Raw genomic sequence first — 14,993 nt, 5'->3', positions numbered from 1 at the left:
CTGCTTTGTTTTTTCCCTTAACTATCCAATGACTTCATAGTTTTCTCTGGAGGCCCCCAGCCCACCATCACCACCATAATAGCCCTCCATGCTTCTCAAGATTCCACATGTGGTTGACTCCATCAAATGGAACTAATCTGAATTGTATATTCCCTGAATTCGTATCTCTACTAGGAAAAATGTGCAGGAATAATTTTTAACCAGATAAATGCTTCTCTGCTAATTTTATGTTCCTCTCCTCCAAGGGACATAGAGCCTTAACAGAGTAATAATCTGACAAAGAAAAGGGTAAACCAGATGTCTACCCTGTTCTCTTATCATTAAAATAGTTAGGCAAAGAGCATTCAGAGATCCATTTGGGGAGAATTTGAGGTCACAGATGATTAAACTATCACTACTATACTTTGTTTGTTGGTTATATCACATCCAGATTTTTTGAGTTAAAAGTTCTCATGAATTTAGAAGAACCCATGGAGTTCTTATTTTATTCTTAACAAGAGGTAACAAAGTTTTCTCTTTGTTCCAAATTCTCAAACACTCAAAAACGTATCCCTCAGCATGAAGATATCATTGAACCCAGAGGAAAAAAGTCTAATTAACTGTCTCACCGAAACATTCCTTTCTTTTTGGAGAGTCAAGTGGGGACCCATGGACTTTGAGCCCATTGTCAAAGGGCATACAAAAGAGATCCAAGTTCCACAATAAATATTATTAGTTATATAATACTTCTCTCCAGCCCTCAGGGCCAAATGACCTGTGTTTTAGCAAATTGATTTTCTTCATGCATTGTGTTAAGCCAAGCAATTGTTTCCCATGACATGCTTGAACCTATAGTTGCTCTGTCTATGAAATTCATGGTTGAATTTGTCCAACTGCTGATTGCTATTCCCATTTGCTTTAAATAGTCACTTCCTTCATCAGTAATTGGTTTTATATACAGTATACAATCACAACCATTCAATGTCACACATAAACATTTGATGAATTGCCCAATACAGTTATGAGAGTTACTTATTTGAGACACAGGTAGGGTAAGCCTTACCGAGTTAATAAAATAATGTACCATGGTGTTAGGCAATGGTTGTACCCCTCCCCCATGTTAGCTTTACATGCTCTTTTATCCAAGGACACATTTATGTCATTATCACAATCTTCTTCAACTTGTCAAGATAACAGAGGGCCCACTGAGTTCAGAGAAGGCCTCACATAATTCATGGAAATTTAAACAACACAGATGTAAGAAGGATTTGGGAGCAACAGATAAATAAGATCTGCATGGAGAACCATTAAGAAAGGGCTTTATAAGAGATTCTGTCTTGGAAAGGGTGGAGTTTGGACTCAGTTTTGAGGGAGAGAAGAGAGACTCATCCTCTGAAATGGGGAAGATAAATCAGTAAACAAAACACATAAAGACAAATCCAGGACAGAGAGCTGGAGGAAGAGCAAGTGAAGATAAACTCAGAGATGATGATCAAGGTCGGAAAGAAAGGAAGGGAAGCTCTTGAGCGTGCTTTCAGCAAATCCCACATCTGTATTTGTTACAGTCACACAAATCTGGGTTTTGGTGGAGGCAAGTTACTTATCAACTTTGACATGTACCTACGAGACTTGCTTAGCAATCAGACAAGGTTTATAATTACTTTGCCAAGCCTTTCTGATGTGCCACAATTTGCAGCCATCTGCACACTGAGGTCTGACCAAGAGACTCCATTCCATCAATGCTCCGTTAAATTAACCTCAGATGGCTGACATCACGATGTCAGAATCTCACTTGATGTAGCTATGAGTTAATAAATTGACCTTCTGAAAAACTAAGATGTTCTCTCCTTTTAAATTATGTTAGGATTAAGAGGGAATTTCAAGTTCCTCTACATCTTGTTCAACATCTTGTTCTTTCAGGTATTCATTCGTTTAATAAATATTTATTGAAGACCCACTCTATGCCAGATTAGGTCCCTGTTCTCATGGCTTTACAGTGTAGTGTGTGAAGCAGGCATTGAATAGTTAACTAATAAGTTATTTCAAGTGTTGTAAGTGTCAAGGAGGAAATAAACATGGTAATATGATAGGCTTACCATGGAGGGGATAGGGGATTAGCTGTCTTAGACGGGGTAGGACGACCAGTGAAAGGGACTCTGAGGAAGTAACAATGGGGGAGCTGAGATTTGGAAGAAGATATGAAGGCTACATGAAGGGGAAAAGAAGATGAAAGAAGTTAAGGAAAAGAAAACAATATGTGCAAAGGCCCTGAGGTGAGAACAAGAATAATGTATTTGACAAAAGCAAGCAGTGAGAGAGAATGAGACTAACAGGAGCTGGGGAGGTAGGCAGGACCCACTGTTGAAGTTAAAGAACTCATCCACGGCCATATCATTATAAATGAGTAAGCAAAGAGGTGAAATGGATGTTACAGATAAGTGCACACACAGTGGACTAGACAGGGGACACTTGGGAATAGAAATATTTCAGTGGTAGAGAGAATAGGAGATGCCCATGAAATAAGCAGGGATCTCAAACTCAAATGCCTTCAGGGGTTGGGCATTTATGGCAGAAAGGATAGACGAGTGGGGCAAGCCTCAGTAAGAGAAAGGGAGTGGTGGGAACATAGTGACCTAGAGAATGAGTGACATGTCTAATAGCATTCAGACTTAATAAAAAAATACTTTGCAAGCAAAAGAAAACACACGTGAGGAGACATGCAAACCCATGGACCATCCAGCAACACCGAGCTGGAGGAAAAACAGGAAGTAGGCTGGGAAAGAAAAAATCACTAAAGCATGGTCTCCCATAAGTCAAGAAGAGATAGATAGATAGATAGATAGATAGATAGATAGATAGATAGATATTTGGGAGGAAGATTGGCCCTGAGCTAACATCTGTTACCAATCTTCCTCTTTTTGCTTGAGGAAGGTTGCCATTGAACTAACATCTGTGCCAAAGGAAGAGTTATATTTTCATGATCTAAACAAAAAAGATTGTTTTATTAGACAGTAACCCAAATGCTGTAATGCTAATAACAACAACAAAAGAAAAAACCCACACTATTTGTTATGGAAATTGCATAGCCTAAAAATGGAGACGTGATCAAACAGTCCAGATTCGTAAAGTCAGGACTCTCAGAACCACGTGGTCCACCCAAGAACTGGATGTTGAAGTCCTCCTGAAGAATTATGGCCCTCCACTCTGTGCTTGCATGGATCCAGCGATGGGAAGCTCACTCCCCTGCAAGGCGCTCTAAGTGTTCAGAAGTTTCTATCAATTTGACCTGTTGTTATGTAGAGCTGATAGCTGCCTCCATGTAATGAATAGTTCCAGATCTGCCCTCTGGAGCCACACAGAACATATTTAATACCTTTCCACCTGCCAGCCCTTCAGATATTTAGAACCAGGGACCCTGTCACCACCTTCCCCCTACCAGTCTTCCCTTCTCCAGACAACACATCTCCACCTTCAACTACTCCCCGATCACTGTTTCCAGACCCTGTCACCCCAATCACCTTGCTGTGAACCTTCTCCAGTGTGTCACTATCCCTCTTCCAATGGTGCCCAAGGAGGACAGAACACTCCTAGCCAATTTATAATCTAGGGCTTCTTCTGGCATCATTTTCTATTTCTGCAGGAGTAGGAATACAATTACATTTTATGGCGCTCAATCCCCTGCTGTCCCTGTTCCCCACTCCCCGCCCTCCAAGGCACTCTGTTTGTTGTATTTCATGGACTGATGCATAATCTGGAGTGAATGCTCCCATCAGTATAAAGAATATTGTCCCTCATTGCCCCATCATTTCTGGTTAAGCTCACTCGGTCTAATGTACGTTATGCCTTGTACCAATAATGCCTGTGCAATGCTTCATGCTCCTCATGTCACATTCTAGACACTATCTTATTATGTACTCAAACTGGAGGAGTATTTTTGTACAAAGGGGAAGATGAATCTGAGAATGAGTGGTTAAAGGCAGAGGGAAAATGGGAAATCTGACCTTTGGAAAGAGAGCAGACTGGGAGCACCCAAGGACCTGGCTGCGAAACCAGGTTCCCCATTTACCCATGTTTGCTGGTTTTTTAAAAACAAAATTAATAACGATAATAAGAACACAAACAGCTACCTATTATAAATGCTTAGTATGCACCGATCCCTGCAACAAGCTTTTCATGTATAGTATGTCATACCTTACACACAACAATCTTTTAAAGTGTATGTATTATTATCTCCATTTTAAAGATAAGGGAATTAAAACACAGAAGTTAAGTGACTCATCCAATGTCACACAGTTACTAAGTGGCACTGGAATTTAAACTTAATTCTGCTTCTTTCCTTCTTTCCAAAGTTCACTTTCTTTTTGGATGGCTCACTCTATAGGCTATTCTTTTTTTGTTTGTTTTTAATGGTTTTTGATAAGGAAGATTGGCCCTGGGCTAACATCTGTTGCCAATCTTCTTCTTTTTCTATTTCTCTCCCAAAGCCACAGTACATAGTTGTATACCCTAGTTGTGTGTCATTCTAGTTCTTCTATGTGGGATGCTGCCATGGCATGGCTTGATGAGTGGTGCGTAGCTCCACACCCAGGATCCAAACCGGTGAACCCTGGACCACAGAAGTGGAGTGCCTGTACTTAACCACTCAGCAACAGGGCCGGCCCCCACCAAAGTTCAATTTATTCATAGTCTTATACCACAGTCTCCCTTAGTGGGTACTGTATGTAGTACATATGACTTACCAGTTGATTCAAAACAAGAACTCTTCTAGTAATTACTTCTCCTGCGATCTTCTCCAAATAGGTAGGAGGTAGGAACATGTGTTGCCACATGTGTGGGGCTGAGCCACTGTGACAGCATGCACAGGACAAAAGAGTAAGGGAGGAGAGAAAGGCCACACACTAACCCCAGTGTTGGACATCGTGTCCTGCACTGGACTGAAATGTAGCCCCACGGCTTCTGTCACAAGTGCATTTGGAATATAAACAAGATTTCAAGGCGACAGTCCAGCCTAAGAAAACAGTGTTTTCAAGCACTTTTAATACCACTTTAGCAGTATACACTTGTATATAAATCATGTGCTAATTTATTCATTAAAATAGCTTGTACTTGGCAACATTTTATTAACCTTAGTTTATGCTAATAAGATCAGTACTTGTATTTTTTTAAATGCATCTCTTTATAATTACTCCATAATTCTGATTTTCTTCCTGCTCGAACTAAGCCTTTACCAACCGCATTCCACATCCACTGAAAATGAGTTCAAATTACAATATTATAGTATATAGCTTTGAGAAAGCACAAATTTGGGAGAGAGCCTATTCCCATACCTGGCCATGGATCAGAATCTCCTCGGGATTTTCTTATACCTTATACTTCCTGATTCCTAAGTGCCTTTGCAATCTACTGAGTCAGAATCACTAGGGATGGGACCTCCTGGGAACTGCGATTTGCAGCAATTGGTCCACAGACCAGAACTTAGGGACCAGTCACAAGAGTATTTCCACTCTACACAGGTCTACCGCAGCTCTTGGAAAACAGGAAGCACAAAATAGTGAGCAGTGTCCCAAAGGCATAATAACAGTCACTTCAAAGGAGCCACTGAGTTGCAGAAAAATTAATTATGTCTCATTATTAACGGCTGATCTCTTGTTCTTTATTTTCAAGGTCTGGGTAGCCATTTTAATACCCAGTTACTGCAAAGAATCCCTCTAAATACAAAAAAGATGCATCAATACAAATAAGACACCTATAAATACAAATAGTTTCTATCTGACCAAGTGGGGATAATCATAGGAGTAGAGCCACAAGTAAAGAACCAAAATAAAAAATGTACTTTGAACGTTATTCTGAAGGAGTTAGAAACAGAGTGTCAAATACATGGCCAAAATGGCCCCTCTTTCCTGTTTGACATCTGTGGTAGACATTGCTAATCAATCACAGCACTTTTCCTTGCTGCATCCAGAAACAACAAAGCCCTTTCCAACCAAGCTCTCCAGGGCATCACTGCCATCTGATCAGCTTTTACGTGTAGGGAACATATTTGCTCTACCCAGGCTAGAAGAGACAGTTAAAGTGAAATTATCTATTTTATACCAGCTTTATCCATCATAAGCTCTATGCTCCACATAGTACAGACAGACACCTGAAGGCTCTTATGTACACAAGACCTTAGGAGCAGATCACCTGGCTCTTGCTGATTCATACTTGTGGTGGTTTCTTGTATCTTTGAATGGAAGCATCCAGAAATCAGCTAACTGCTAAAATGTTTATGATACATGGGTTACACTCATATCATTCAAACTAACGTAGTTTCCACTGACAATAATTCAAAGTTCCACTTTGAATAAATGCTATTAGGAGACACAAGTCGCGTTCCAAAGTATTTTTAAAATTAGATGTGATATTTGACTAAAAAAGTCATATATCATGATTTCCACTGGTGGCGCTATAGATTTTCTCCTATGGAGATTCTGTGCCACACTTCCATGCAAATATTTAGCATCCTGTAAATAACAGGGCAGATATCACAAGGATACTTAATTTCTCCCTCGTTTCGTTTGAAAAAGAAAATTATTATAAATTCGTTTGTCCTTGTTTCCCATAATGGCCATTCTTGACTCCTCGGCCTCTACTGTCACTTCCCGAGTATTATTAGTTGGAATTCCATTTAAGACCTTATATTCAGGGTGATACCTGGTTCTTTAGGTTGATTTCATCACACCGACAGCCCCTGTGATCAAACAATAAGATCAGAAAGAGCAGACCCACCTCCTCATAGATGCTGTCATTCCTGTGAAAGTCTCCAGCCTTCCTTGGAAGAACGTGGATGTGAACGTGCTGAAAATGAGCAAGAAAAAAATAAAAGTGATTATCTCCCCATATATTTCTAGACTTGACAGTGATGCTCACATGAAACCCAATTACTCCACACTGGTTCCTGCTGGATTATTTTTCAGAGGAAGATGATGTTCGCCTGCTCACTTTCGGTAACTATATCTGAAATCTGCAGAGAATAGGGAGGCACAAAACAAGAGAGAATGACTTGGTGACATATATGAGAGTCTGAGTGAAGTGCCAGAGTGTTTTAGGGGCCCTGTGGAATTATTCATAGTTGTCAGTCTTAGTTGTATTTAGCCAGCACTTTGAAATGACAGCACATCTTAAAAGGTGACCATAGAGACTCTGAAATTGACAAGAAATAAGAACTGGCTAACAGAGAACTATATAAGTAAAGAGCAAAATGAGTGAGAGTGGGAAGGAGGATGGGCCAAACTATAGAATCAGGCCTTCAAATAATAATCGTATAATAATAATATAAACACTTCTCATTTATTGAGCTTTTACTATGATAAGAAAGCTCTGTGCTTGGCATTTATCTCATGTAATACTCTGAATAATCCCGTGAGGAAAGTTCTACTATGATCTCCATTTTACGGATGAGGAAATCTATACTCAGAGATGTCACAGCCCCACAGGAAGTGGCGGAGCCAGCACAAGAAGCCAGATCCTCCAGCTCTTGTCCCCATCTTTATCACCACATGCACTGATTCTGTGAAGTTAATCTTTTAAACAGCCCATTTCCTAGTCTACTAAAGCACCCAGGTAATATACATAGTAATGCTATTATGTAGAGATCATGAATCAAGGCACACAGCATATCTCATTCAATACATTCTTTAAGGCTAAACTGCCATTTGAGAGTTTTACTTTCCAAAGAGCCTCTGTTGTACCTAGGAGGAAGTCAAATCTGTTCCTGCCCTTGAGCTATGTTACCACGTTACAAACCATGGGGAGGAATGTGAAAATGAAAAGCCTCAATGTGGAGAGGCAGACAAAGAATCAAACCTTGTCCCTGACCACACCCAGCCCTTCTTGATTACAGCATCAGGCTCCAAGCCTCCAAAGGGCCTCCGGAGGATGTGAGATTAAGCGTCCCTGTGGCTTTGCTGCTGAAGGAGGGGAAATGATATGCTATTAAAGCAGAGGCAGAAAACAAGGCTGTTCATGGTGAGCGAAGCAGAGAGGAGTTTTGACTCAGCCCCTGAGCACACAGACCCCAAGGGGTGACATGTCTTTGCCAGACTAGTCTCCAATCAATGAAGAAGCCAGTCACGGATTCCTCAGCAACTAGGACAAGCGTATGCCTAAGTCACAAAGACTATGTGAGCAAGGGAGAGAGGGAGAAAAGAGAAACAGGGAAAAATAAATCACAAACTACCCATAGAACCAAATGCTTAGGATAAAGCAGTGTAGGACGGGCCCAGGCTGAAATTTATTGAAGTCAATGAGCAAGCCCAGAACGATGCCGCAGTTCAAGGAAATAGCCCACCCTTATAAGGAGCCTTCACTTACTCTTTACTCCAAAACCTGCTGCTCTCCTTTCCTCCCTTCTTCCTTTTCTCTTTTCTTCCTTTTCTCTTTCTTTCCTCCTTTCCTTCTTTCTTTCCCTACTTCCATCCATCCATCCATCCATCATTGCCCTTGTACTTTCTAATAACCAGGTATTCCAGATCAGTGTTCTATAGTCAAACTGACTAATGCAAATCCTGGACCTATCACTTACTAGCTATGTGGCCTTGACTTGTAAGGCCTACAGCTCAGTATTCTCATCTTTAATGGAGACTACAACAGTTTTTACCTCACAGAGTTGTTCAGAGGATAAAATCTGCTAAGTATATGCCTAACGTGCTGCTTAGTACATAGCACTAAATTCACACAGCTGCAGTAGTATTTCTCTTATTTTTTATTTATCTTTTTTTTTTTTTAATCTGCAGACCAAGTAGAGATCACATTCAGGGATTGGTTCCCACTTTAGCAGGGAAGACATCTAAGAAGCTCCTTGAACGAGGCACAGTTAAAGTTTCTCTGTTGCTAAAGCTTGTTTCTGTTGCTTCCACTAGCAGTTCTCAAATTTAAGCATGTACCTGGGGCTTGGTGAATCACAGATCACCAGGCCCCCCAAATTTGCATTTCTAACAAGCTCCCAGGTGATGCTAATGTTGTTGGTCCAGGGCCATATTTTGAGAAGCTGGGCATCCAGGTCATTCAATGTTCTACCTGCCCTATCGCATTATGGGAGATCTTTTACTGAATACTCCCCTGGCTTCCTGTACTCTGGTCACCCTCCATGCCTTGTCCTTAGGGATACGCCTATTCTTGTCCACTAATGACATATGGCTGGCTGTGAACTCGCATTAGGGGAACCTCCTGGGATCAGGCCCATCCCATGCCTCCTTTTCTTTACCTTGCTTGCCTGGGTTTAGCATTCAGGGCTATTTCTATAGGCTCTGCTAGCACTCAGTCCTGGAAATGCCACTCTTGATCATTGGTAATCACTTGAAATTCACTGTGACACTGACGACAGCAAACAGCTCCCTGTATAGGTGATTTTCCCCAAAGGCATAGATCTCAACCCAGCCTGATATCTTGACATGAATTCTTAAGTGACAGACTGATCACAAGATCCAGACAAACCACTCAGCTTCTCAGAAAAGGGAATCATGATAAAGTCAGCTCAAAACCTCACTGTTGTGAAGGAAATGCCACGTGAAGGAATTGCCATGGTCTTCCAATAGAGTGGAATTCTGATAAAAACCCATGAACAACACAGATGGGGATAATTTGATATAACTTGTTCTTAGTGAATTCATATCGTGCACTGGTGATCACAACTTAGTTTTCTAAGTGCTCACAAAAGCTCTAATTAATAAAGTTCTCCAAAATTTTGCTAGGGTTTATTTTTTGCTAGGGTTTCAAGCAGTGTAGCTGCTTGAGTTGGAAGAGTATTTAAAAAAATCCAGGACACATTCCACACCAAAAAATTTTTCAGTCAAGTAAAATTTCACAATGCTCATTAGCATATTAAAGTATCTGAGAAGACCCACATAAAAGACACTTGGAGAAGTTTGTTCAGTTAGCAATCCAGAAACTTAAAGGGTAAGTTCTAAAGTGGGGAGAAGAAAACAGTTCAAGAAGGAAGGTATAATCAACAGTCTCAGAGCTGTTGAAAGCTTGAGTTGGTTTCAGTGAAATTGGAGGGATAGAAACTTAACTGAAAAGATGCCCAACATCATTTGTCACTAATGGAATGTAAATCAAAACCACATTGAGATATTACTTCACTTTCACTAGGATGGCAATAAAAAAAAGACAATAACAAGTGTTGGTGAGAATATGGAAAATTGGAACCTTCATACACTATTGGTGGGAATGTGAAATGGTGCTACTGCTTTGGAAAATAGCTTGACAGTTCCTCAAAAAGTTAAACACACAATTACCATATGACCGAGAATTCCACTCCTAAGTATGTACCCAAGAGATGTGAGAACATGAGTCCACAGAAAAAGTTATATATGAATTTTTATGGCAGTATTATTCATAACAGCTAAACAGGGAAAATAACCCAAATGCCCATCAAGTAATGATTGGATAAACAAAATATGGTATAGCCAGACAATGGAATATGATTTAGCCATAAAAAGGAATAAAGTATTGCTAAGTGAAAGAATTATTCTAAGTGAATTATGCTAAGTGAAAGAAGTCAGACACAAAAGGCCAGATATTGTATAATTCTATTTATATAAAATGTCCAGAAAAGGCAAATTCATAGAGACAGAAAGTAAATTAGAGGTTGTCAGGGGAAATGGGGAGTGACTGCTAATGGGCATGAGGTTTCTTCTTGGGATGGTGAATATATTCTGGAATTAGATAGTTGTGATTGTTGTACAACTTTGTGAATATACTAAAAAACATTGAATTGTACACTTTAAAAGAGTAAATTTTATCGTATGTGAATTACATCTCAGTAAAGCTATTATTAAAAAAAAAACGCCACGAAGTGGATTTAAGAGACAATGGAAGATGAAGAAAGGGATATAAACAAGCACAGACAGCTTTTGCAGGGAAAAGGAGTTTTGCAAAGAAATCAACAGCAGTAGCTGCAGAGAAGGGAGTAAATTAATTTTGGGGAAATACTGGCTTAAGTTTCCTAAGCCTACTAATTTCTACAATTATTATTATTACCATTAGTAGTAGTAATTGTTGTTGTTAACATTTATTGAAAGCTCACTACATGTCAGTTCCTGGGCTGATTTATATCACCATTTCAATTAATCCTTACAGTATTCCCAAGAGGCAGTTAATAAATGCATCACCATTTCCAGGTGACAAAATAGACCCAAAGAGGTTAAGTTGCTTGCCCAGGGTCCTACTGAGAATGACTGGGAGCTGAAATCTGAACCTGAGTCTTGTCGTCAGAATTTGTTCTTGGAATTTGCTCTTCGCTACCAAATGACACCATCTCTCAGGAGGCCACCCTTGCAAATATATATGCACCGTTACTAGCATAGAATGTTCCCACATAAATGGTAACTAATGTTATAGTTAAAAATAATTTAAAAATAGGTACCAGAAATGTGTAAGTAAAGCTTTGCTTTTTTGCTGAGGAAGAATCACCCTGAGCTAACATCTGTTGCCAGTCTTCCTCTTTTTCTTGAGGAAGATTAGCTCTGAGCTAACATCTATGCCAATCTTCCTCTATTTTGTATGTGGGTCACCACAACACCATGGCTGACGAGTGGTATACGTCCATGCCCAGGATCTAAACCCGCAAACCCGGGCTGCCAAAGTGGAGCACACTGAACTTAACGACTACACTAGGGGGCCAGCCCCTAAGTAAAGCTTTTTACCTTATGAGAAATAAACAATTAAATGATATATTGGTGTTTTTCAGCAAGTGGACTAAATTTGGGGGATTCTTCTAACAACCAATGAAATAGCCCACACCTCTCTAGACACCAGGCCTGCCTCATTCATATTGTTCAGCTGACAGCCTCCGAGTAGCGAGAGATGCATTTATCTCCATGTCTTTGTTACCTAGATTATATAATTAAGCTACTGTTATAGGAGAAAAGAAGGTGAGACAGTAAATGGTTCTGTTTGGTGGAAACGGGATGTTTTGCCCTTTGCAAGTCAGGGAGGGATAGTAGATGGACACCAAACATCTGTAGTAATTTGCGAGTTAGAATCTACTGGAGGATGCCAACGGAGTGAAAAGCTAGAGGCAAGATAATGGGAAGGGAGACTGTTAATTCCTCGTGCCCAGATGTCTCTCTCCCCATGGCAGTAACTCTCCCACCAGTCTCCCCTTTAATTCACTGAGTAAAGGAAAATGGAAGAAGCCACTTGAAATGTAATGGTCTCCCTCTTGCTGTTCCTGTTTGGGTCTATTACACAAACAGTAGGGAGATTTCTCATTTTGTTTTGTGTTTTGCAGTAGAACTGAAAAAAGAAGGAGGAGGAGGAGAAGTTCTCCCAGCACCTGCTTGCTTAATTGATAATGATTCCCTTGCCCCCCAAAGTGAGTGGTTTTTAAACAAAGTGGGCACATTCTCATAAGCAACATTACCATCTTATAAACACATCGTTAAAACAGGAAAGGTGATGGAACTATGACACTAGCTCCCATTTCCTGCTGGGAGGAACAGCCCATATGCCACTCGCCTTTTATGTTTCTTCTCATTTGCAATCAGTGCTTCCCTTACTTTATAAAAACAAATGATAGAAAAGGTGAGTTTTCCTCCTGGATGCTCTGTTTTGAATTTGTGAGCACTGGGTAAGGAAGTTGATCTACTTTTTATCTGTTATTTTTGTTCTGAATTTCAGTGAAAGAGCTCCTTAAAACAAAGAGAACAAAAATAATCTCTCCTGGGTTTACCCAATGTCTATCACAGCATCTTATGTGACCTCGTACTTTGGGATGAAGACAGGCTACTCTCAGGCTTGCAGTGTGGAAGATGGGGAAATTGATGGGCAAAACAGATGCATTGACACTGGCTCATGTTTGCTCAGTGCCCTGGGCTTCTGTTCTCGTGCAGGAGGGATTGAAGAAGAGTCTGCCAATTACTTCTACCTTGTGAGCTTAAAGCCAAAAGGAGAAGACACACACCCAAGCTCACAGAGTTCAGCGACACTTTACACAGCATCAGATTCCATCATCTTTCTTTTTTGAACTGAAAAGACTTTAATTTTTAGAAAATCTGAAATTTAAAGCTGATTGGTTGCTAAAAGCTCCTTTAAACTCTCATTGTGGTTTGGAGCCATACATCATCGCAGCCGGGATGCTGAGATGATGTACTGCACCCATATATCATGAGAGCCCCATCCCCCTCATGATAGATTATTATAACTCACAATTGGAGCATCTCCGGTGATGTATGGCTTAAAAACACAATTGTTAAGCCACGAAACTCTGGGAGGGTTTCCACAAATTCTGGGAGGTTTTTTTTGAAACTGAATTGGTTTTTAACCTTTTTTTCTTAAAGTTTTTCAACTTGACTGGGACAGTATGGGCACATGGAAAGCACTGTGTTTCCTCTTCTTCATGAAAAGCATGCCAGCTGCTTCAGCATCATCGATATTCTAAAGGAAAGAACTCGTTGACAAGAGGGTCAGGAACCACCACTGGCCTGTGCCTTTTGAAAGCCCACTAATTTTATTCTTTATAAATTTTAATTTATACTTGAGTTGGCCATGTCAAGGTGTCCTCAAGGCCCTGTGAGCACCGGTGCTTCTAGTAACATTTATTTTGGAACTAAGTAGCTGGCAGTGTTTTCATGGTGACCCGAAACTTAGTAAAAGAAGTTGAGGCCTCCCCACACCAAGTAAGGCAGAATCTAACCATGAAGAAAACATAAGTTTTGGGGTTGGCGATGGTCCAGACGGGAATATATTTAGCAAGCCTTGCTGCAGAACCAAGCCTTCCGGGGTGCAGCAGAAGCAGGTTGTCAAAAATATTTTCAGAACTTCTGTCTTGTAATAAAGCAATTGCTAGAATTTACTGACTATTTAGAATATGCCAGCATTGGTCTAAGCACTTTGTCTGCATATTTCATACAGTCCGCACAATAATCTTATGCATTAGGATGCTGGTTTTATCTCTAGCACTTCCCAGATGAGGCAAGATGAGAGAAGTTAGAGATGAAGAAATCGAGGCCCAGGGAGGTAGAGTAAGTAGATTTGCTCGATTCCAAGGCCCAGGTATGACACTTACTATCAGCACTCTTGCAGAAGTAAAAACAGCCTAGCAGAAGTGACAAGCCGACCACCCCACATACCACTCGCCCTTAGGCTATTAAGCACTCCTGCAAGAGAGGCCCACGAGACAACAGATTTCCTATAAATGTAAGAATCAGTCTTGTACAAATATTCTGTTATCTTTTGGCTAATGATTGATTTTCAGTAACATAACAGCTTTGGTTCTTAAAATGGTTCAGCAAGAAAAGAGTAGAATTTATAATCATTTCCCTTAAAAAAGTTGACAAACTCAAGCAAGATCTACAAAACCATGATAAACCTCATATGGTCATTCCTGCTGTATTAGGTTATGCTCATGCAACAAGACAGGTGGAAGCCCCGGTAGACCGTTCAGGTAAAGAGTCTTCCTGTGCAGCTCCACGTGCAGGAGGCCAGAGGTTCTCTGTGAAACTAGCTCTGCTTGCTGCGGCAGGGCCAGCGCCTCAGTGATACCTCCAGTAAATAAATAAAACGACTTTCAAGAGATATAAAAAACGTTTCAGGATTTGTCACCCTTGTATTTTATCAGCTATCATTGTAGCTGCTGTGTTTACAGTACAGTCTCAGTAGGAAAAATTTAAAAGTGTTCTTCCCTCTACATGCAGCTCCTTTCCCTTTCCTTCTCTCCACTTCGCCTCAGTTTTTTAGAGCCAGTTCAAATGTCGCCTCCTCCATGTAGCCTTCAGACTCTCCAGGGCTCCTTTGATTTTTTGTGTGTATCTCAATGATGGCATTTAACCATAAAGTATCGATAATTACAGGTTTCTCTTTTCCGTTATTCTGGAACTCTGGGCTATTCCTTAATGCATTTTTCTCCTGATTATTTCCTTCCCTCACTCCAGGTTTCTAGCTTAGAGGCCACATTGTGTAAATGCTCAGTGGATGGATGGATGGGTGGATGGATGGGTGTGTGGATGGATGGATGGGTGGATGGATGGGTG

At 40.5% G+C, this 14,993-nt stretch overlaps 1 protein-coding gene across 3 annotated transcripts in view; it reads right to left on the bottom strand.

Moving 5' to 3' along the window:
- Positions 1 to 14,993, bottom strand: part of FHIT (fragile histidine triad diadenosine triphosphatase) — a 1,344,516-nt gene that overhangs the window by 165,035 nt on the left and 1,164,488 nt on the right. For all 3 annotated transcript variants that reach the window (XM_046685108.1, XM_046685118.1, XM_046685128.1), the window contains one exon: positions 6,748 to 6,816. In XM_046685108.1, coding sequence (XP_046541064.1) covers positions 6,748 to 6,816 — 69 coding nt within the window. The remainder of the gene's footprint in view (positions 1 to 6,747; positions 6,817 to 14,993) is intronic.

Source organism: Equus quagga, chromosome 1 (assembly GCF_021613505.1).
Source record: "Equus quagga isolate Etosha38 chromosome 1, UCLA_HA_Equagga_1.0, whole genome shotgun sequence".
NCBI classification, from domain to species: Eukaryota; Metazoa; Chordata; class Mammalia; order Perissodactyla; family Equidae; genus Equus; species Equus quagga.
The sequence above is the reverse complement of the archived record's forward strand: the minus strand, read 5'-3'. Positions and strand labels throughout refer to the sequence as shown.